Source organism: Drosophila rhopaloa, unplaced genomic scaffold, assembly GCF_018152115.1.
Source record: "Drosophila rhopaloa isolate 14029-0021.01 unplaced genomic scaffold, ASM1815211v1 contig_158, whole genome shotgun sequence".
NCBI lineage: Eukaryota > Metazoa > Arthropoda > Insecta > Diptera > Drosophilidae > Drosophila > Drosophila rhopaloa.
The window spans coordinates 856,122-881,124 of NW_025335037.1; the positions used below are offsets into that span (position 1 = coordinate 856,122).

At 36.7% G+C, this 25,003-nt stretch overlaps 1 protein-coding gene across 1 annotated transcript; it reads right to left on the reverse strand.

The window, feature by feature from the left end:
- Positions 1–21,035: 21,035 nt before the first annotated feature.
- LOC123037341 lies at positions 21,036–21,802 on the reverse strand. The gene is made up of 2 exons (XM_044457460.1): positions 21,436–21,802; positions 21,036–21,310 (listed from the first exon to the last, which is right to left on the reverse strand). Exons 1-2 carry the CDS (start codon positions 21,800–21,802, stop codon positions 21,036–21,038), a joined length of 642 nt encoding a protein of 213 aa, XP_044313395.1.
- Positions 21,803–25,003: the final 3,201 nt, after the last annotated feature.

Below are 25,003 nucleotides of genomic sequence, written 5' to 3' on the forward strand. Positions count from 1 at the left end.
GTTTCAAAAAGGTGCCACGCCCCCTTTAACGCCCACAATCGCTAATATACGTTTTTAAAAATTTAAATATTTCGGAAAAGTAAAAATGCAGTTTTATTGTGTTTATCAATACCTATCGAAATGTAGAAGAAATTTTTCAAATCGGACCATTCGTTAAAAAGTTATGCGTGATCAAAGTTTCTGTCTCCATCTCCCTCGCACTCCCTTTACCTGAGTAACGGGTATCTGATAGTCGGGGCACTCGACTATAGCGTTCTCTCTTGTTTTAAAGTTAGGAAGCTTGGATTTTCTATGGGTTTTATATTTGGTTAGTCAATCCGACCTACCGAATTTCATAACGATCGGCCGACTATATCCTATAGCTGCCATATAACTGATTGATCGGAAATGCCATAACTTTGGTGTTTGTAAAGTTAGGAAGTTGGGATTTTCTATAGGTTTTATTTTTGGCCAATCAATCCGACCTACCAAATTTCATAAGGATAATTGGAATAATTGTTAAAAGCTGTGAAAATATCCATTTTTTTCTATTTGTATATGATATTTTTGCAGTATAAAAACTGTTGACATGAAACTATGCAAATCTAATTTCTTTATGTATACCTTGCTCAGGGTAAAAGTTCAGACAACTATATACCACAGCTGCCAATAAAAAAATTAAATTTATTACATATATTTAGGTAATTTATTTTTTTTATATAATTACATAAAATTTAATAAGGCTATTGGCATCAATTATTCAAAGTCTGCAAGGGTATTAAAACTTCGGCTTGCCGAATCAGTTGTATGGCAGCTATAGGATATAGTCGGCCGATTCCGGCCGTTCCGACTTATATACTGCGTGCAAAGGAAAGAAGGGTGTGTGCAAAGTTTCAATTCGATATCTTTAAAACTGACAGACTAGTTTGCGTAGAAACAGACGACGGACAGACAGACGGACAGACGAACATGCTTATATCAACTCCGGAAGCGATCCCGATCAAGAATAGATATACTTTATAGGGTCGGAGATGTCTGCTTCACTGCGTTGCACACTTTTGACCCAAATTATAATACCCTTGGCAAGGGTTTAATTATATTAAAATATATTTTATATAATATATTGAAATGTAAGTGTGATGAAAGTGGAATAAATCGTTGTGTTATAGAAGAAATTAAAATATAACCAACGTATGACCTCGAGTAATTCAATAACACTACAATTATTGTTGAACAAGGTCGATACCAAAAACAACATAAATAATAATAATAATTAAAATAAACACCAAAGTATAAAATCAGATTCATCAACTAACTTCTACTGTTAATCAAATTCTGAGATCGGCTAAAAGATCACAATTAGACACTGGACACTTGTATGAGACTCTACTTGCTAGAAACAGAATGCTGATGATGGAATTACAATATTTATTGCTTGCAATAACCCTTGCCAAAATAAATATTATTGTGCGAATATTTTAGATCACAAAGACTTAAAATCAGTTTGGCTTGAGGAACCCACCAACACACCCATAAGGGAACTTTTGTCTGTTTCGTCTGTAAAAATTCTGCAGTCCGTTAACATCTTACCCATTATCATAAAATTTCCTAAAATAAAATTATCATGTAAAAAGATAACGGTTTTCCCAATACCTCTTAATGAGACAATGTTGCAGATAATAGACAACGTCATAGCGAAATGCGGCGGAGAAATTTACGCCATTAAAAACGGCTCTGTATCACCAGGAGCCACATTCTGCCGTTTGTCATCAGAAAGTTCTTGCGCCAAAGAACTGCATGCAGTTCAATGCATGGCGCATTGTCGAACACAACAGAGCGACCTGCACCCAATCACCTACGTGGACGAAGGGATCGTAAACAGCAACGACAGATCAGCCAAAGTTAGAGTGGACAATGGGACAGATGTCTGGATACATGGCACACACCTCATCACCTTCGACAGACAGGCCATGATAAATGATAAATGCTGAGAAGAGCAATCCAGGGGCAGCGTTGCCGCTGGGAGCTTCTGTTAGCTATAAACCAAATCCTTATATTTTGTCTTGTTTTGAGTTTACTCTCTTTATTTGCTCTATTGCCCATAACTCCGGCCATCGTCGTTCTTATATTTTCAATACGTTTACTGAGCTGAAGGCCAGGGGCATAGGACCGTAAACCTTTATTGGCAACACAAAGATACTCTACAGTACTAGTCTTCCCGATACTACGTGGACCCGCAAGCGGCACCCTCATTCCCGGCGGCAACCATTTCCAGTCTTCCCTTCTCACCCAACAGCATCAAAGTGAAAACGGCGGCCACCCGGCAACGAATATTAAATTAATTTGTATACTGTATCACCCAGGTCGCTGTTAAGGTACGCCGTGCAAACAAATTAAATGTTCGCTGTGAATATTTAAAAAAATATATTTTTTATAATATATGTATGTATATTAACTGCTCTTAACTTATATCTGCGGATCCAAAAACGGACTGCCCTCCTTGAGTTTACAGTATCCGTCTGATGCGGAGTATGAGGAATATATATATAACTTTCACCTTTCTAAATTGAATCGTCCCGATTCATTGGAACTGATGGGTATATTAAATGTAGTTGATTAGTCAATTCGAATATCATTTTTTATTCGAAGGTATTTTCATTGTCGGGAATATTTCTGTTTGTATTTACATCAACAGTGTAGCAGCCCTAAGCAACCCTATTCGAATTTATATATGTACACATTATATATAGTAGTAAGCATATCTGTAAATATACACCTGTAGTAGCCCTAAGCATCTCAACAAAAATTCATCGCCCTTTAATCAGCAGCGGCCTGCCACCCCGGCAGAGCCAAAGGCAAAGTCGGCAGAGCCGAGTGCGACGCAGGCAGAGCCGAAACTCTCAGTCCCCGATCGTAGGAAACGCAGAAAAATTTCTTACACTGTCTCTCTCCCCATAAAGTGAGCTGAGAGGTGGAGGACAATGTATTTAAATCACAATCACCTTTATACACCCTTGAAATTAAATTAGCATCATTTTTGTATTGTAGTCTTATAAATTATATTACTTTATGGAAATACTTTTTAAAAATAAAATTATTATGATAGTTTTAAAAGGTATGGATTCCTTTTTTAAGTGAATTTAAGTTATGTGAATATTTTGCATAGTCGGACATGCTTTTATATACCCTGCTTTAACGCTTAGCAAAACAGGTAAACCCAAATTAGGGAAAGGAAGGAACAATAGGATTAACGGTGCCCTTGTTTTCAACTGAAGTTGTTTTCGCGGTTTTTACGTGCACTTGCATTTGAGAGAACGGAGAGAACAGATCCAAGCTGAGATTTTTTGTGAAATGTTATAATAATTTTATCAGAAATTTAGGTGTTATTTTATTAATTATTTTGAACTATACCTACATATGTATACTGTTAATATTATATATTTATTCATTATTTAAGGTGAAGCTTATTATAAAACTGTTGGGCCAGCATAAACTAAGCTGGACTTGGCCGGCGGCAAAACAAGAAACGCAGTAAGTTGGTATATATTTTATAATAATTTTTCTATTTTAGATATACTTGGTCAGGAAAAGCCAGCACATAAAGCACGAAGTCAAAAAAAGGTGCCCAAGAGCACCGAAACCTCAAACATCCTCAACACATCCGAGACAACTGAAAACGTATATGTATATGAAAATTAAATTTGATCGTATTGGTTGATTAAAAAAAATATAAATTTTATTTTTTAATTTCACTTTATTGGTGCAGACCTTAATTCACTAACTCTTTATTACATCAAGACACTTTCACTTATTATTATTTCTTATGACCGATCCCGGTTTCAATCCGAATAAAACTGACTCCTTAATTCTAAAATCTTCTCCAACGAACCTCGGCCAGAAGCTTTTATTTTTTAAGCTTCTAGAACTTTGATTTTTGATTAAAATAAAAGCTTATGCTGAAACTGTCGCATCTCGTTGTGAAATTAAATTATGCTGGCAGATGCTATTTTGATTGAAAATTGGAACGCAATACTTTTGGCTTTGGACGTGAGAGTTTGGCTTATCTTAGCAGAACGGTCAAGCGCGGCCCTCGAAGTTAATGAAAAAGGCGAAGGCGGTATCATAAACAAAGGCAAAGGCAATGTAGTTGAGATTGAATTTAAAAATTTGTTTATTAATCCCATAAGTGGAACCGTTGGATAATTGAATTTAAAAATTTTTTTATTAGTTCCATAAGTGGAACCGTTGGATAATTGAATTTAAAAATTTGTTTATTAGTTCCATAAGTGGAACCGTTTCACGGGTTGGATAACTCTCCCCCTTCTAAAATGGATCGTCCCGATTCATTATGGATTTCGTTTAAACGATCTCTTAATTCTGTTAAAAATATTTCTTCGTTAATAGGTTTTTCTAATTCTGGCCGTTGTTTTTTGGTTACAAATATATGTCTGTATTTAATAATAAGTAGAGAAATCAAATATATAATGATTAAAATTTATAATATAAAGGATATAGATATTTTGGTATTATTAATTTTAATGAATGGATTTAAAATATTTATATTATCTAAAGAGAGTTCCGAGTTATTTGAAAATATATAATCGGATATTTCATAATTTTTGAAGTGGTTTGTAGTAATATAGTTAAGAATTTTGTTGTGTAAATTGGTATATGAAACGTTATTTATTGTGGTTGTACCGTTAAATGTTATTAAGAATGAACCACCTAATTCGGAGTTGTTGACGATGTTGTTACCATTTATTAAAATGGTACCATCGTGGATAATATCTATTTTTTTATATTTTTCTCTTATTTTTTTACAAATTGATTGTTTACCGTTTAATAGTCGGGTAAAACATGTTTTTTCTAAACTTAGAGTGCAATAGTTATTAAAGAGTTCTTTCTTAAATGTAGACATTTCATAATATGTATTTTCGCATTTTGCGACTTGATTACTTATTAATAATGTTTCATCGATTTGGGAAATGGGTCGAGTGTAATATAATTCGCATCTATTATTTATTATTGGGTATTTTATATAAATTATTAAAAGTTCTTTATGTAATGCGATTTTGAACACAGAGATGTCCATTAAGTCAGCGATAATTACTGGCTTTTGCTCGTGTTTTAATATTTCTTTTATATCTTCATTATTAAAAATTTTGGTGTTGAAAACGTCAATTTTTGCAAGGGTGATAGTATCAATTAAATTTTGTAGATCAAATGTTATCAGTCGTAAGCGATGTTTTCTTAGTGGTAAATCTTGATCAATAAAAACCTTTTTAAAATCTTCAGAGAGAGATTCTATTTTTTCAATAATTTGGAATTAATAATAGACTGTTTATTATTATTTTCAATTAAGTCATTGATTTTATTTTGTACTTTAATGAAATCATCATGATCCGGAGTTCCAGCTAACCATTTCCACACGGTGCCTAACTCATTTATTCCTCTTTTTGTTCTAGCTGATATTAACTGGGATAAGATTAATTCGATTACTTCTAAGTCGTACTTTAATTCCCATTGTGACCTTTTATTTAAATCCTTTTTTATATTATCTGATTCTATATTAATTATTTCCTTATAAAAATTTAAATTAGTTACGTGGAATAAATCGTTGTAAGATTCATACGTAAGTACATCCTTGTTGTCTTTGAACAGAAAAAATTCATGGTTCGAGTAATCAATTATTTCTGAACTGGCCAATATTATAATTGATAAAAAATGTATTAAAGAATACATTTTCTGTAAGTTTAAAAAAAAGAATTTATTAATGCTTAATATTATCTTTGTGAATAATTCTGTTTCTACTGTTGTTTATTATTATTTAACTATTTGCTTCTTATATCTTGGTTTAAGTTTATTTCTTTCTCCATATTTCTTCTCATAAACAACTTGTCCTACGTGATATTGTTTTTCTTTTCTGTTTTCATTATGTGTTTCTAACATTTTCTCCTGTGTATTTTTTAATAATTGTGGAATATTATCGTGTTCGATTTTATTATAAAGAATGTCAACAGGTTTTTGGTTTGTTGTGGAATGAATACTCTGATTATATTCCTGAGCGGCTCTTATTACGATTTCGGAATAGTCAGTTAAATTAAATTGTTCTTTTATGCAGCGAGCTAATTTTGTTAATGTCGAATGTGCCCTTTCCACTTGTCCGTTTGAGGTACTGTGCCTCGGGTCTGCGTAATGTAGAGTTACTCCGCATCTTTGTGCAAAAGATTTAAATTGAGCTGAGCTCGGTTCGTTATCGGTCATAATTACTTTGGCTAGGGAGAATGTTGAAGTAGTTCCATTACTTTATTTTCGATATTTAATTTATTCTGAATTTCATTAACTACTAGGAATTTAGAGTACGCGTCAATACAAGTTATAAAAGTTAAACTTTGCGCATAATATATATTAATGTGTAAATTTTCGGCTTCTTTAGTTGGGACTGGGGCTTCCCCAATTTTTTGTTATATTTGTTCTCATTGCAAATTTTAAAATTTTTTATATATTCTTTTAGTTTTAAAAAATAGATTGGGCCAATAATATAATCTACTGATTTGTTTATGATTTTCGTCTAGTCCCCTATGAGCTCGATTGTGTTTTTCCTCTATTATTATAGCTCTATCTTCGGCGTTTTCTACGTCTTGTAGAAATAATCGCGTAAAAAGAAATTTGTTAGTAAAACTATTTCTTAAAGAAACTTGAATATGATATAAATCTTCTAAACTACAATGAATTCCAACCGTTACGTTAGGTGGAAGATACTCTCTTAATATGCTTATTAAATTCTCAACTGTATCATAATCGATTATGTGTCTTGTCAAAAATGTCCCTCCCCGTTGTTAATAACAATTGTTTTTTTTTTTTTTTTTTTTTTCGCGCGGAGTCCCACGGCCAACTTACCCGCCCAACCGACCGAGGGGCGCAGCCGTGTATCGTACGGCACGATTCGCGATAGGATAGACGCGAGATAGGAAAATAAAGATAAAGGTCCGGGGAAAAAAGTAATAGTTAGATCAATCTTGTGCCAATGAAGCAAGTATAAACCGCTCCTAGCAGAGAGCCAAGATTTGATATTACAGGAAAAAGTCTATTATAGTCAGAACATAATACTCTGAAAGGCTCATGCAAGGCATAGTTAGATCTGCAATGATTTAAAGTTAGGGGAATATAATTTCTAGTTAATCTACTTGGCACAGAAAAGTTTAGCCGACTTAACAAGTCGGGGCAGTCAATATCACCATGTATAAGGTTATAAATAAATATAGTACCAAGCATCGTTCTACGGTTGGCTAGGGATGGTAAATTAATCAAAAGAAGTCTACTAGAATAAGAAGGTAAGATAAGATTTGCATCCCAGTTTAGGCGCCGTAATGCAAAAAGAAGGAAGATTTTTTGTACAGATTCAATACAGCCAATATGTATTCCGTATTGTGGACTCCAGACGGGAGACCCATACTCCAGAATCGGACGGACTAGCGAAATAAATAAAGTTTTAGTCAAATAAGGATCATCGAATTCTTTTGACCACCGTTTAATAAATCCAAGCACTCCTCTGGCTTTATTAACCATGGACGAAATGTGATTAGAAAATTTTAGTTTAGGGTCCAAGAGAATGCCAAGATCGTTTACAAGAGTTATTCTATCCAAAGAGCTGCCACTTAACGTGTAAGTCGCGTATATCGGATTGGCCCGATAAAAAGTCATCAGCTTGCACTTGGAGCCGTTTAAATTTAGTAAATTATCTCGGCACCAGTTTTGAAAATTATCTAGATCGGATTGCAAGTCTAAATGGCAGGAAATGTCCTTATACTGCAGGCACAACTTAACATCATCTGCGTACATAAGTACGCGAGAATGACTTATAATTGAGGGAAGATCGTTAATAAATAATGTAAAAAGTAACGGACCCAGATGTCCCTTGTGGGACACCGGAGGTAACACGGAGAATTTCAGAAATTGAATTTTTAAAAAGGACCCTTTGTGACCTGCCATTTAGATAACTTGAAATCCATTTAAGCAGATCAACTGGAAAACCCAAAAGGTCAAGTTTATGAATAAGAAGTAAGTGATTTACAGAGTCAAATGCTTTACTAAAGTCAGTGTAAATGACATCTGTTTGAAAACTACTATTGAAGCCTTTTATCACAAATGTAGTGAGCTCTAGAAGGTTTGTAATTGTGGATCTACGTTTAATAAATCCGTGTTGACACGGAGAAATAATTGATCTGCAAAAGTGCTGCAAATGAAGAGTAATAAATTTTTCAAAAATCTTAGGAATAGCTGACAACTTAGAAATACGTCTGTAGTTACTGGCTTCTAACTTGTTACCTTTTTTGAGAAGAGGAATAACAAATGATTCCTTCCAAATATTTGGGAATTGGGACGTTTCTAGAGATAAGGTAAAAAACTTGTGAAGAGGTTTGCACAGTATTGCAGCGCAATACCTAAGCACGCACCCAGGAATACCATCGGGCCCTGGCGAATAAACAGGCTTAATACGAAGAAGATCCAAAAGAAGAGAGCTTTCTGTTAAAGTGGGACAGAATATGAGGTTTGACTTGGGCATGGTGTAAGAATAAGGCTGAGATGAATAATCTAAAGTAGAGTAAGTCGTTTGAAAAAATTGGGCAAATATATCGGCTATTGCCTGATCTGTAGTTCCCGTCATGTTTTCGAACGACAGCGAGGAAGGAAAAGAATTAGATTTACGCTTGGTGTTAACAAAATTATAAAACTGTTTCGGGTCCTGAGAGAACTGGACCTTACAGCGGTTTAAGTAACTATTATAACACTGAGCATTAAGCACGGTAAATCTTGACCGAGCACTTAAATATCTAGTAAAAAAAGATTGAGAACCGGTATTTTTATATTTCCTAAAAAGTTTGGACTTTACATTTCTTAAGTATGTCAACTCTTTGCTAAACCAAGGTGATTTATTGGAAGTTGACGGATAGTACCACGGAACACAGGAATTAAAAAATGAGTTTATTGCAGTATAAAAATCATTAACTGCATCGGACATATTATTGCATAAGTAAAGATCAGACCAATTAAAGCCAGAAATAAAATTATTAAGCCTCAGAAAGTCTGCCTTGCGAAAACAATGTATTCGTTTGGATTTTTCTGATTTTTCTTCTATAACTCTACCCGTATCAAATGAAAGTTCGATTGTTGGGTGATATGTATCTTCAGGTTGCGTGAGTGGTGCTACTCTGGACAGAAACACACCTTCAGGGTTCGATACAAAACACAAATCAAGTAGGCGACCTAATGAATTTCGAACATGGTTTACTTGAGATAGAGATATGTCAAGCAGGCCATCAATAAAATCATGCTGTGCTATAGGTAGTAAGACATTCGATCCATCCTCAGTGGACCAAGTAACTCCAGGTATATTAAAATCACCTAGAACTATCAACTGATCCCTATCGGAAAGCTTATTTGCAACGGACTTAATAACGGATAGGTGATTTAAATAATCAGGAAGTTCAGACAACGGCGGAATATAATAGCAAGTTATGTATATAAAGTTACCAGGAAGCGATAACTTTACACAAATAAATTCAATGGTATTGAATTCATCAAAAAATAACTCCTCAGACGGGAAGTTTGAATCAATTCCAATTAAGACTCCACCTCTACGTCTAGAGGGACGGTCATACCTATATATTGTGTACTTACCTGGAAAAATTTCGGAGCTAAAGATCTCCGGCTTTAACCAGGTTTCTGTGAACACAATAATATGAGATGCAAAGGAAAGGCTATCGGAATACAATTTAGTGAGTTTGCTACGCAAACCCCTTGCATTCTGATAGGAAAGAAGGAAGTTAGAAGTTAGTTTTTTGAAATTGGTACACTGGTTTGGCCTCGACTAGGAAGTTTTACTCCCACGGGCCCCTTCTTCTTTATCTTAGCCTCGAACTCTTTTACAACCATATTATCCGGCCAAAAGTCGCCCGAGCATATGACTTCAAAAAGCTCGTTAGGGACAGTTATCCTGAAAGATGAAATGTCTCTAGCATAAGAAAATCTAAACTTTTCCACCTTTACACTATTACAATCGGCTTTAGTTTTGTCTTGTATATAAGACAATACATCAGAAGATGTTTGATCAGGGGAAAGCCGAGAAACGAAAATTAGTTTCTTTAGTGGAACCACTGTAAGGGATTTTGGTGGAGCAGACATTGTTTCTGCAAAACCAACTTGAGCCGGTTGTCCGGACTCAGTAGTCCCTTGTGGTGGTGATGCTACATTCTGAGAGATAGGTGGATCCACTAATTGTTAAACCACTACGGACAAATCGGAATTCTTAGAAGTCCCTGGTTGCATGCATTCTGTAACGGATTGTTCGGATACCGAATCTTTTTAGCTGCTGATCTTTGCAACATTTGAGGGTTTGCTGAAATCAGCTGCTGATCCGCCGGAATGCTCTGTTGTTCTTTTGATTTCGGTTGCGGGGTGTTCCCCTTTTGCTCCTTACCACCAGCGGCCTTTTTGCGCTTAGGGGACTCTTTTAATAGCTTACGACTATTAAACTGTGAGTCCAGCGCAGAGAGGAGATCATCAGCTCGGCGAAAACTATCTCTAGCAACTCCGAAACAGCTAATCAGCCCCATCAGGCCGCCTTTAGTTTGGCGCATGAACGATTTCATCTCGTTCGCAACCTCGACACAAGCGTCACAACAAAACTGCAAATTGGGCCAGTAAAACCAGCGCACTTGGTGTGCACCATATTTTCACACAGCCAGCAAGTCATATTAGACTGGTCAGCCTTGATTACGAGGCTGCATTTTTTGCAGAAGCAGACAAAATTTTTATTATTCATTTTATATTTATTGGGACCACTGTACCAAGAAAGCAAATTGAAATTTATAAACGAGCAGTTATAAGTACCGCAAGAGCGCAGAAACTGCACGCTTAGAACTTTCAAAGCAAAGAGAGCAAGAGAGCAGGAGCGTAAATAAGTTAAAGTGCATGCACAAAAGAGAAACAGCGGGGATATAAATAGGATAGAAAACACAGATAAGGATTACGAAAAACTAAAACAATTTATTAGTATCAATACAAAGTGCACTCGCGAAGCGAACGGAGTTTAAATTTATGTTTAAATAACCGAAAGAAAATTTAATGTTGTTTTTATAAAACCCACCGATGGGAATAAACGAAAACAAAATACAAAATTCGAAGCGCAGAAAAAAAACACGACCGTTCACTTTGAAAGTCAAAGACGTTTGTGATTAAATTGTTTAAATTGATTTAACGGTTGGTATTACATTTTCAAAACTACTTTCAGCTGAATGCTGTGTGTCTCGGTCTGAGTTTGACTGTTCAGAAACGTCTATATCACTGTTTGTAATATTATTTATTTGTATTCGTGATAATGCATCGGCTACATTTGTTGTTCCGGGTTTGTATATAATTCTTGGGGTAAAACTTTCAATGAAAGAATACCATCTTTTCATCTCTACGTTTGGATTTTTATCCGAAATTGTGAAGAATAAGGATTGATGATCCGTTTGTATTTCTATGCCAATTACTTCATATAAATAATTCCGAAGATTTTTTAAAGCCCATACTATAGCTAACAATTCTTTTTTATTTGTGGCATAAAGTTGTTCCGTTTTATTTAATGTTTTTGAAATAAACGTAATTGGTTTATTATCTTGTGTTAGTACTGCCCCGATAGCTACGTCTGATGCATCTGTAGTTAAAACGAATTTCTTACTATAATCTGGCTGAACTGATTCGACTTGTGCTATTAGATTCTCTTTTAGCTCGTTGAAAGCTTATACAGCTGAGTCGTCAAACTGTATTGAAACTTTAGTAGACATTCTTTTAGAAACCTTTTCATTTTCCCTCCTAGATATTTTGTTAATGGTTTAGCAGTTTTTGCATAGTTACGGACAAATTTTCTGTAATACCCTGTTAAACCTAGAAAACTTCGGAGTTCTCTAATATTACGTGGAATCGGATATTTTTTAATTGTGGCAATTTTTTCGGGATCCGTTTTAATTACATTATGAGAAACAATGTTGTGGTTGAAATGTGGTTTCTAATTTAAAGAATTTAGATTTTTCGAGAGAAATTTTCATATTTGCTCTTGGTAAAATATTAATTATTTTAATTAAATCAGCATAGTGTTGTTCAATAGTGTTTGAAAAAATAATTATATCGTCCATATAAACATGGCAAGTTTTTCCTACTTGTTCTCTTAAGATATCATCCATAGCTCTTTCTGGGTGCGTTTGTTAACCCAAAAGGCATTCGTAAAAATTCAAATTTTCCGTTATTATTAGAAAATGCTGTTTTTTCAATATCTAAATCTTTCATTAAAATTTGGTGGAATCCGGGTTCCAAATCAATTGTTGAGAAGTATTTAGCCTTTCCTAAATTAGCTAATATTACAGACGGGTCTTGCATCGGGTATCTGTCCGGTATAGTGTTTTCGTTCAGTTTTTTGTAATCTATTACTAATCTATGCTTGAGACTGCCATCTTCATTTTGACCTTTTTTGGGTGGTACCCAAAACACTGGAGAATTATAAGGACTTCTACTAGGTCTTATAATATTTTCCTTAAGCATTCTATTGATTTCCGTATTAACGAAATCTGATACTGATAAGGCATAAGGATATTGTTTACTATAAATTGCCCTGTCATTTTCGGTGTTTATTTCACTCCCAATATCGGTACGAAATGGAATTTGTAAATTTATTTTTGAGTGTTCCTCCTCGATTATGTCAATTATTTTCTTCTCCAGTACTTCAATTCGATTTGTACTGGTCATATTAATATTATTCATTTTATTTCGCTTGGGCTCTTTAGTTTTAATATTTTTTATTCTTTTGTTGACAGAAAAATCGACGTCGGGGTGTTTAGGATTTTTAGATTTTAAACCAATAATTTTTTTGTTGACGGAAACTACATCGTCGGCGTGCTCAGGATTTGTTGATCCCAAACTATTTAATTTTTTGTTGACGGAAATTTCATCGTCGGCGCGTTCAGGATTTGTTGATCCCAAACTTTTCTCGCTTCTTTCCACAAATATAGAATCTGTGTTTTCGAAACTTATATAATCAAGATATTTTTTTAAAATAAATTCTTTTAATGTAAGAGTATTATTGACTTCCATTAAACTTGTTTCATTTTTTTCCTCACTATCGAAATATAATAACTTTTCTGTATTCCCTTTATACTCCAACACTCTCTTTTCAATATTTATAATTGCTCCGATTTTTATACCCTTGCAGAGGGTAATATAATTTTGGTCAAAAGTGTGCAACGCAGTGAAGGAGACATCTCCGACCCTATAAAGTATATATATTCTTGATCAGGATCACCTCCTGAGTTGATATAGCCATGTCCGTCTGTCCGTCTGTCCGTCTGTCTGTTTCTACGCAAACTAGTCTCTCAGTTTTAAAGCTATCGAGTTGAAACTTCGCACACACCCTTCTTTCCTTTGCACGTAGTATATATGTCAGAACGGGATCGGCCGACTATATCCTATAGCTGCCATATAACTGATTGATCGTAAATGCCATAACTTTGATGTTTGTAAAGTTAGGAAGCTGGGATTTTCTATGGGTTTTATAGTTGGCCAATCAATCCGACCTACCAAATTTCATAAGGATCGGAGGACTATATCCTATAGCCGCCATATAACTGATTAATCGGAAATGCCGTAACTTTGGTGTTTGTTAATTTAAGAAATTGGGATTTTCTATGGGTTTTATTGTTGGCCAATCAAACCCACCTACCAAATTTCATAAGGATCAGCCGACTATATCCTATAGCTGCCATATAACTGAACGATTGGAAATGCCATAACTTTGGTGTTTTTAAAGTTAGGAAGTTTGGATTTTTTTATGAGTATTAAGAATGCATCATAGAATAATTTTGGAGAATATAATTTACAGAGTATTCTGCAAGGGTATATCAACTTCGGCTCCGTCCGAAGTTAGCTTTCCTTTCTTGTTCTTAACAAATTAAACCCAATTAATAGGTCAGATTGCAATCCTTCTATTTCATAGGAGGGTTGCTATATATATTTCTGGCCTAATAATGAAAATGCGAATATTTATGATTAAAAATGTTTTTATTGTTTTTCAAAGTATTCTCCAGCAAGACTTATACACTTTTGCATGCGTAAAAACCAATTGTCGAAGCACTTTGTCCACTCCGATTGAGACACCCCCAAAACATGGATTTTGAACGCTTCAACAGCATCTTCTGGCGTCGAATAAAAAAAAGTCATTGGGTGCCAAGTCAGGGCTGTATGGCGGATGACCCACCAATTCGACATTTTGGCCGGTCAAAAAGGCGCTGGTTTGAGCTGATGTGTGAGAGCTCGCATTGTCAAGGTGGAGAATGATCCGTCTTCTCTTGTTCGTTTTTCGAATTTATCCGAAGATTTCAGGCAAACAAATTGTGGTGTACCACTCAGAATTGACCGTCCTACGTTGCTCAAGCGGAACAGTCGCCACATGACCTGTTTTACCGAAGGAACAGGCCACCATTTGCTTCGAAGTGCTTCTTCCACGAACAACTTTCGTTGGATTTGGCTCGTCTTCAAAGACCCACATGGTCGATTGCCGTTTTGTTTCGGGCTCATAAGCATAGATCCATGATTCGTCACCTGTGACGATCTTATAAACGTCTTTTAAAACACCGCGATTGTATTTCTTCAAATTTTATTTTGAACCAATCCACACGAGTCTTTTTTTGAGCTATTGTCAAATTTTGCGGGATCCAACAAGAACAAATTTTTTTTACGACCAAGTGTTCATGCAATATCGAATGTATGCTGGTGGAAGAAATGCTCAAGGATGCCTCTATCTCACGGTATGTCACATGACGATCTTGCATTATCAGTTCATGCACGGCGTCAACGTTCTCTGGAACAACGACTGTTTTTGGACTACCTTCACGACCTTCGTCTTCGAGCGAGCGTCGGCCACGATTGAATTCATTATACCAGTTTTTCACAGTGCTATAAGATGGTGCTCCATCGCCATACGAAGATGTAAGTTCATCGATGCACTCTTGTCGTGTTAATTCACATCGAAAGCCGTGAAAAATGATTGCGCGAAAATGTTCACGAGTTAATTCCATTTTCCGCCAAATGATTTTTTCAAGTCAAATTATGGCCGTACGTCAAAACGTTCTGAGCACGTTTTTTGCTAAAACATGTCAAACTTCCCAATGATGGCGCCAGGCACTTAATATGGCCTAGGCCAGAAATATATATAGCAGCCCTCGTAGAACAAATGTCTTGTTCCAAATATATTTATATAATGGTAATATTTAATAATTGAATACCCATGAACTGTAGATACTTTTTTGTAAATTGATAATTCATTTTTATTCTCAAAAATTCCCTTCTTTATATAGCAAGCCGTAGCTCCCGTGTCTATTAAAATATTTAAATCTTTCTTAGTTTTTCTGTCCACTCTTTTTAGATAAGGCATTCCTCTGTAGGGGTCTGATCTAAAAAATGATCTTCATTGATATTATTTAATCTTGTTACCTTATTAGCAGGCTGATTAACTGTTCCTTCTAGTTCACTTTTTTGAGCTTGAGTTTGCTCTTTGGTTTGATTTGGACGATAATAGTTTGTGCGATTATTGTTTTGATAATAATTATTATTATATCTACCTCGATTATTATTTGACTGTCAATTATTTCTGGGCTTATTTTGAAATTGGAGCGATGAATCTACATCTATTGGCTCGACAGGTTGTTCTTTTTGATTGGTATTTTGATTATTATTTTGCCAAAAATTCGTATTCTGTGGCCAATTATTATTTTGATTATAATTCCAATTATTTCCGTTCCCTTTAGTATTAGTGTTTTGTTTAGAATTAAATCTTAAATTATTTCCCTGATTTTTATTTTCATTTTTAAAGCCATTGTATCTGTTTGCAAATTGAGCTCGAAAATTGTTTGACTCTAATTCCTGGACCTTTGCCAACGCATTGGGCAAGTTCGGTGGATTTAATGAGAAAAGGGTTTCTGCTATCGGACCATTTAATCCAGAGATACAAATCCAGAGATACAAAAGGGTACGAATACAATATCGTGCAAAAGTATGTAACAGGTAGAAGGAAGCGTTTCCGACCTTATAAAGTATATATATTCTTGTTCAGGATCACTAGCCGAGTCGATCTAGCCATGTCCGTCTGTCCGTCTGTCCGTCTGTCTGTCCGTATGAACGTTGAGATCTCGGAAACTATAAAAGCTAGAAGATTGGCATTTTGCATGTAGATTTTAGGAGTTCCTACGCAGCGCAAGTTTGTTTCAAAATGGTGCCACGCCCCCTCTGACGCCCACAAGCCACAAGCTGTGGCCACAGTTTTGATGCTCTTATGAAAATTTTAATTGATATGTATTTGTTTCGTCAATACCTATCGATTGGCCTAATAAAAGTTTGCCACGCCCACTCTAACGCCCAAAAACCCATTAAACGCTTAAGCCTGGCTAGCGCCTACATTTCCGCCTTTCATGGCGCCATCTAACGGATGACTTTGGAACAGCTGGCGAAGGTGCTAATTCGAGCGGCATATTTATATTAAGTTGTTTAGCTGAGTAACGGGTATCTAATAGTCGAGGCACTCGACTATAGCGTTCTCTCTTGTTTTTTTATTAACTTCATTATAGTATTCAGTAACTGTCATTCTACCTTGTCTAAGGATACTTAATTCGGACTCAAGAATATGGATTGGTCGTTTATCACTATATATAAAATCCAATATAGATAAAATTCCGTAAAAATTTAGAACAGTGCCATGATTGGTAAGAGCGTCGTGGGCTGATCCCATGATTTTATTTCGTAAAATTGTTAACGCGATAAAATACTGCTGACTCTGAATTTTATAAAGGCTCATTGCAGTTTCTGCAGCTTCTCTCCAACCTACGTATTGTGTTGGTTTCCCTGTGAACTTCGGTAATGATTTGATTACTTCAAGAGTGGTTTCACATTTTATATTTGGGTCAACTTCTTGAATTTTATAGTCCTCTACTATGTTTGCGTCTGTTGCTAACTTTTCTTCCAAACCATCTATTTTTTTGCTTACTTCGCTCAATTGAACATTAATTAATCTGTTAATTAATACCACAGTTAGGTTACTGGCTGTGGCTAAACCACCTGCAGAAAAATTAGATGAACTTCCAGTTGCCATTGTTAAATTTAATTCACCGAAACTATCTATTAAATTTTCCAGATTGTTCTTTTTTATTCTCACTGTTATTTTATAAAAAATTTGCTTGTCTTAAATTAATTTTCTATTAAGCTCCTTATTTCAAATAAAATTATATTTATCCTCACGATACTGTCCGATGGGGTCTTCTTTCAATTTATGCGATGTTCTTCTTGTTGTCGATAGAGATTAAAATTTTTTACAGTGTTGGCGAGGGATTGCCCTACAGCCCTTCCTTCCTGTCAATTTTTCTTTGGTTGGTTCTTCGTTGTCTGATTATTTGCTTGTTGTTTTTGGTTGGTTTTGTAGTTTTATTTGTTTTAGCGGTTTTCGGATTTATTTTATTTTTATAGTGTTCTTGATGTTTGAGATTTAGATCTTCAGTCCACCAACTAATCAAGTTAATGGATTATTTCATTTATTGATTTCCATTACACGATCACTGTTTGGTGTTGGATGTTTTAATTTTTCCAATAAAAATTTGAGTTCTTGGCTGCGCAAGTTCCGCTGTTAATTTAACTTTGCTTTTCATTAAATTTGGCCCCATGTTGGGCGCCAATTAAATTTGATCAACCAATGTTGATTAAAAAAAATATAAATTTTATTTTTTAATTTCACTTTATTGGTGCAGACCTTAATTCACTAACTCTTTATTAAATCAAGACACTTTCACTTATTATTATTTCTTATGACCGATCCCGGTTTCAATCCGAATAAGACTGACTCCTTAATTCTAAAATCTTCTCCAACGAACCTCGGCCAGAAGCTTTTATTTTTTAAGCTTCTAGAACTTTGATTTTTGTTTAAAATAAAAGCTTATGCTGAAACTGTCGCATCTCGTTGTGAAATTAAATTATGCTGGCAGATGCTATTTTGATTGAAAATTGGAACGCAATACTTTTGGCTTTGGACGTGAGAGTTTGGCTTCGAACGGAAGCTGTTGTTTACTTTACGATAGGTTTATTTATCTTAGCAGAACGGTCAAGCGCGGCCCTCGAAGTTAATGAAAAAGGCGAAGGCGGTATCATAAACAAAGGCAAAGGCAATGTAGTTGAGATTGAATTTAAAAATTTGTTTATTAATCCCATAAGTGGAACCGTTGGATAATTGAATTTAAAAATTTGTTTATTAGTTCCATAAGTGGAACCGTTGGATAATTGAATTTAAAAATTTGTTTATTAGTTCCATAAGTGGAACCGTTTCACGGGTTGGATAACTTGTATGTATATTGAATTAAGTTAAATTAATTAGTTATATGTAATGAAATAAATGAAATAATAATGAAATAATGTTATAAAATAAAAAGAAATTTATATGAAAATTTACTGGATGAATTTTACTGATGCAAAAAAAGCGATGAAAATGTGATGAATTACTGATTAAAGAGAGATGAATTAATTAATCCGTAATTCATCACTCTTTAATCAATGATTAACTCATAGGACATGCCAATGTTAAATTCATCACTAATTTGTATGAAGATTCAGCGATTAATCATCAGCAGTGATGAATTTTTGGTGATGAAAAAGCGATTAAAAGGTGATGAACGGTACTGCAGGGTACACATACATATACGCATACATATACACATACATATACGCATACATATACACATACATATACACATGCACATTATATAACCATGGTCATATTGCAATTTGAACCGCCGTTGGATTTAACAACATTTAATTGTGTTATATTATTGCAATCACTGTCGCCCCCAGTTTTTCATTTAATTGAAACTCGAAAATTAATACTTGGTAAAATCATCCCAGTTGCTATAGATAACCAATACATAAGCCCTCATATACAAGCAGCTGCAGCGGTGCACTTTTTCGTTTTCTTTTTCGCTTTCGCTTGTCCGCCGTTAGCAACGTTGTAATTGTTTTTGGACTTTTGGTTTGGCGCGCTGACGATCAAAGTGACGCGCTACTGATTTTTTGCCGTCATTTGCAATCACCATTAATTTTGATACTTCGTGGCTCGGTATTCAATTTAAGTGGTTATCCGGGTCTTGACACTTCAAAATATTCATTTTTTTCAACCTTTTTTGTATAATAGTACAAAGTGTCAGGAATGTTGTCCGAAAATTTCAAGTCGATCGAAGCAAAACTAGGAATGGGATAAATTTAAAGCCCAGCGCGTCGAATGAGTCGCAACAGGCAATTCGGGCTCTGGCGTCGAGCAGATGCGGCACTTTAAGCGCGTTTTTTTTCAAAACCACTTTTTTGAAGTCGGTAGTCACGTTTTCTCAAAAACTATTGCACCGATCGACTTCTGCTTTTGCACACTTCCTTTAGACATGTTTTTGATGTCCTTAACGAAGGGATTTTTTATATTTTCAATTACAACTCATTTTATAAGCCACAATATGGCCAAAATTTACGTTAAAAATTACACTTTTTATGAAAAGCGATACAAAAAATGCAATTTTCAATTTAAAAATATATTTTTGGTTCAAATTTCTACACAATGTTGGTCAAACCTTATACATTAATGTACAATAAGTGAAATTTGTAAAATTGTCGTAAGATCTTTTAAAAAAATTCGGGCGGAGCCGAAGTTGATATACCCTCGAAGAATATTCTGTAAATTATATTCTCCAAAATTATTCATATGATGCATTCTTAATACTCATAAAAAATACCAACTTCCTATCTTTAAAAACACCAAAGTTATGTCATTTCCAATCGTTTAGTTATATGGCTGCTATAGGATATAGTGATATATGATTGGCCAAAAATAAAACCCATAGCAAATTCCAACTTCCTAACTTTAAAAATACTAAAGTTATGGCACTTTCGATCAATCAGTTATATGGCGGCTATAGGATATAGTCTGCCGATCCTTATGAAATTTGGTAGGTTGGATTGATTTTCCAAATATAAAACCCATAGAAAATCCCAACTTCCTAACTTTACAAACACCAAAGTTATGGCATTTCCGATCGTTCAGTTATATGGCAGCTATAGGATATAGTCGGCCGATCCCGGCCGTTCCGACTGCGTGCAAAGGAAAGAAGGGTGTGTGCAAAGTTTCAATTCGATATCTTTAAAAACTAGAGATAGAGAGACTAGTTCGCGTAGAAACAGGCAGACGGACAGACGGACATGCTTATATCAACTCAGAAAGTGATCCTGATCAAGAATATATATACTTTATAGGGTCGGAGATGTCACCTTTACTGCGTTGCACACTTTTGACCAAAATTATAATACCCTCTGCAAGAGTATAATGAGTCCAATTAAGCCAAAATCTCTTGAACTTCTTGCGGATCTTAAAAACAAGCTCAAAAACCAGTGATGAGCATCCGCCGATTAAATGATCTAATAGAAGCCGGCCAGATTCCGATTCAAGAAGTAGAACTATATTGTCGGCTAGAGATTTTAAATCCTTCAATTATTAAGGCAACTCAATTACAAGAACAGATCGAAGATTTAGATGATGGCGATGAGTTTGGAGAAGAGTTGGAAGAGCTTTCAATAATAACCAAGGCAAAAATAATGTCGCTTATCTCAGCCTTGAAGACGCCAAGCGAAAGCAAAATAATTGGATCAGCTTCTTTAGCCCCAACCCGAGCTCGACTTCCGAATTTGGCATTGCCGAAATTCAGCGGCAAATATTCGGAGTTTAAGAATTTCATTAGCCTTTTCGAAACTCTTGTTCATCATCGTTCACGAACATCCCGGCCCGCCCTGAAACACAGTTTCTGAATGGGGCAATACAGCAACTTTCGTGATGGGTCTGATCATCTCTCCTGTCGGGGTCTTCAATTTGACTGCTCGAACGAGGTTGTCCTTCCCTGGATAGGTTTCCATAAGCCGAGCGATGTGCCAAAATGCCGGTGGTGAATTGGACTCTTTTACGAGATGTTGGGTGTTGAAGTAGTCCATTTTGGACGTTGCTGCAGAGTAGTCAGATACTCCTGATGCCATTTTCTCCAGAATCCTTGAAGCATAGACTGGATGCTTTGCCAATATCCTAATCGGCCCACTGGGATATGACTCAAATCGGGATCTGGCACTGTTGTCAATGGTCGCCCAATTAAGAAGTGAGCGGGTGATAGGTAGTTGGTTTCCGTATCCGGTGTGTAGCAAAAGGGGCGTGAATTTATCACTGCGCAAGAAGTGTGCGCATCTGTTCAAAGGTGAGCGTTGAGTTTCCGGTAATTCTGCGAAGATGCAGCTTGACACAACGAACTGCCGACTCCCATTTTCCTCCCCAGTGAGGGGCTCTCGGGGGAATAAGTATTCATTGGATACCATCATCCGCTAGTGTGCTAGACACGGTGTTCTTGTGTGTCTGTGAAGAAAGCAATTCTTGCATCTCGTCGAGGGATCGCTTAGCTCCAATAAAGTTTGTGCCATTGTCACTGTAGATCTTACTGCACTTGCCACGTACCGATATAAAGCGCCGCAAGGCAGCCAAGAAGGTTTCTGTCGTCAAATCTGTGGCAAGTTCCAGGTGGATGGCCGAGGTGACCATGCCAACAAATGGGCATATGTAGCCCTTGCTGATACGTGGCTTCCGAACCTTTGCATCCTTCAGAAGTATTGGACCTGCATAGTCGCAGCCAGTATATGTAAATGGAAGCGCTTGTGTAATGCGTACGCTGCGTAAATCAGCCATTTGTTTCTGGGATGTGGGGTAGCGTTGACGAAAGCCAGCTAAACAGTCGTGGGTTATTTTGCGAATAGATTACGTGCTCCTAATATCCCGATTTTTTGCCGAACAATAACAAAAAGAGCGGAAACGCCAAGGTTCACTCGGTGCTTGTGTTCCAGTATCAGCGTTGAGATGCGGTCTGTTTTTGGTAGCAATACTGGGTGTTTTGCATCGTTTGACAACTGCGATTGGTGCAGTCGTCCGCCTACCCTCAGCAAATCGTTTTCGTCGATTATGGGTCATTGGTGACTCTGCTGTACACCACAGCAGCATATGCCTTGGTTGACGCATCCGAAAATCCGTGGAGTTCGATGTTGTCCGGGTCGTTGGCGACAAATCGTGGTAGTTGGAATGTTTGAAGGTTGTCCAGATCTGCTCTCCATTTTAGCCAGTTGTCCGCCAGTTTAGTTGGGAGTGGGTCATCCCAATCCAAATTCAAGAGCCATAGCTTTTGGAACAGGATTTCGAATTGGATTACAATGGGTGCCAAGAGCCTGAGAGGAATATCCTCGAGACGTCGGACAAGACTTGTCTCTTTGAGCAATCAGGATTTTCAGCTAGACCGACCTTGTACGTTAGAATGTCTTTTCCAGGATGCCAATATAGTCCGAGAACCTTTACAGGTGACGTTTGTGCAGGTTGTGTGTCGCTATTATCCGTTTGTATATATGGTGTATTGGATACCCATTGCCCGAGTTCAAGGTTTGCACGAGAAATCAGCTGAATCAGCTCGTTTCGGTTGTGAATTCCTCTTGATGATCGACAGCAAGTTGTTCCAGCACTCGCACAGCCAGGAATGGTGCGCATGAAGTTCCGTAGGTTACTGTGCACAATTGGAAATACTTGATGGGATCGGATGGATCTTCTCTCCAAGCGATTTTCTGGAAGTTTCTGTGTTTTTCGTTGACCCATATCTGGCGGAACATTTTTACGATATCCGTTGAGAATGCAAATTTGTACATTCGAAAACGAAGGCACACAGCGAATAGATCGCGCTGGATACTGGGACCTGTAAACACGGTGTCATTTAAAGCCTTAGCATTGGCGTCACGAAAAGATCCATCGAAAACTTCTCGTAGCTTCCGACCCAGAACTGGGTGGTGTGGTAGATAAAACTGATTTCCAGTAGCGTTTTCCTCAGGTGGCACTTCTCGCATGTGCCTCAGATTTGTGTATTCCCGCATAAAGTATACGTACTGTGTACGCAGCTGCTCGTTCTGTTGCAGCCGCCTCTCAGCCGATTTAAAGCGTTTGAGCACTCCTTGTAGAGTTTCTCCGAAATCGAGGTTTTCTGTGTTAAATGGAAGATCCACGATATACGTTTTCATCGCGACTGTGAGCTTCTCGACCTGATCATCCTCCGGATCCAATTTTGCGCTGCTTTGAACGTTTTCCAATTCCCAAAACTTCTAAAGCGTAACGCCTATGTCTACTGTTGTAGTCAGTGCAATAGCGTTGCTTGGATTTGATGTGATGAATGAAGTTATTACCCATCCGAACACCGAAGATATGGCGATAAGATTACCCTTGTTGTCGTACATCTTTCGTCCTGTAAACACCGACCATACGTGTTCGCTTCCCAATAGAATGTCAACAGGTGAGTTTGTGTTGAATTCTGTATCCGCCAACTGCAGATCCTTGAATGCCTCGAGTGCCGATGCATCGATGTTTTGGCGTTCCAGCGAAGAAGTAATTCTGCCTAGCACGTGGGCGTAGACAACCAAATGATCTTTGGAGATACGGGACTTGATATGCAAGGTGCTGCATCCCCTTGTCGTGTCTGCTTTAACCAAAGAGATTCCCGTGACCAAGATGCGTGATGCCGAACGTGTCAATGTGCTGGACAAATGTTGCTTGTTATGAATTGTGCTTTCATAAATGTCTTGAAAGGTGGGCCACTCGGTGTAGTTGCCAGAGAACCGTTTGATTTGAATTTTCGGCAATTCACTCAGATTGGAATTCGCCACATGTACCGAACTTGAATTCGCCAAAGAGACGTCATCACCAACATGAACCGGCGTGCTCGAATGAGCCTGATTTGCAGCCAGTCGCTCAAATAGTTGTTGGTTTTGTTGTAGCAAATTTACAATTGGGTCGCTGTTGGAGTGCAGACCGTTGCTGCCATTCACAATGCCTGTAGATATACTCGGTTGTAGAGCAGCACTTCTGTCCTTGAGAATTGCGTTCGCCCTTAGGTAGGCATTTCTTCGTAAATTGCGTTATCAATCTCCGGATCGACCTAACCTTCTACATCCTCGTGGAGAGCAATGCAATCGCCGAACTGGTTGAACTCCTTTCAAACTTCGTGGAGAAGTTGAATGCGTGTGGAGATCTCCGCCTGTGTTGCAGATTCCGCTTGCTCAGCCCATGAGCGACAACGTGTGATGTTGCCCTTGAGTCTGGAACGGCTTTTCACCTGAGAATCAAAGCACTTCACTAACTGTCGAAGAATCCAGCTCGAAGGACCAACAATATGGTCAGAAATAGAAAAGAGTTGAGTTGCGTATATGTGGACTGTATTAATTTTATTCTTGCCAGTTGCGAAGCCTTTTCGCAATATGACGCCGTATATATATTATATACATGTTTTCTTGTACATAGATTAAATATATAGAATAGAATGGCATTATGCGCCTATATATTGGAGATAATTAAAGCTGCAAGCGTTCACGAACAATATTTCAACATTGTTTAGTCTTCCGAAAATAACGCAACAATCAGCGTCGTCTTTAAGAAATATTATCGACACTGTATCATCTATATACGGTTCTTTGTTATCGATAGGAGACGACACCAAGATTTCGAATCCAATGTTGATCTATCTTGTTTTGAAAAGAGTAGTCCCAGTGACCAAACAAAAATGTGAAGAAGAATTAGATTATAAAAGGTTACCACTCTGGTCCGATTTTGAAAAAAGGTTAAACCGCCGATACCAGCATTTATCCACTGAAGAATCGACGAAACCAAAGCAAGATAAAATTTGTCGAGCAAGCCACATAATCGTAGCTCATTTTCTTGTTCTTCGTCCAACAGCAAATCCCAGCAAAGTTGTAGCTATTGCAATGCAGGAGACCATATCTTAGCGAATTGTGGTCCGTTTGATCGTCTTTCGGTAATGCAAAGGTTCGACTTTGTAAAATCTGTTTCCTAAAGCCTAGTACTCAG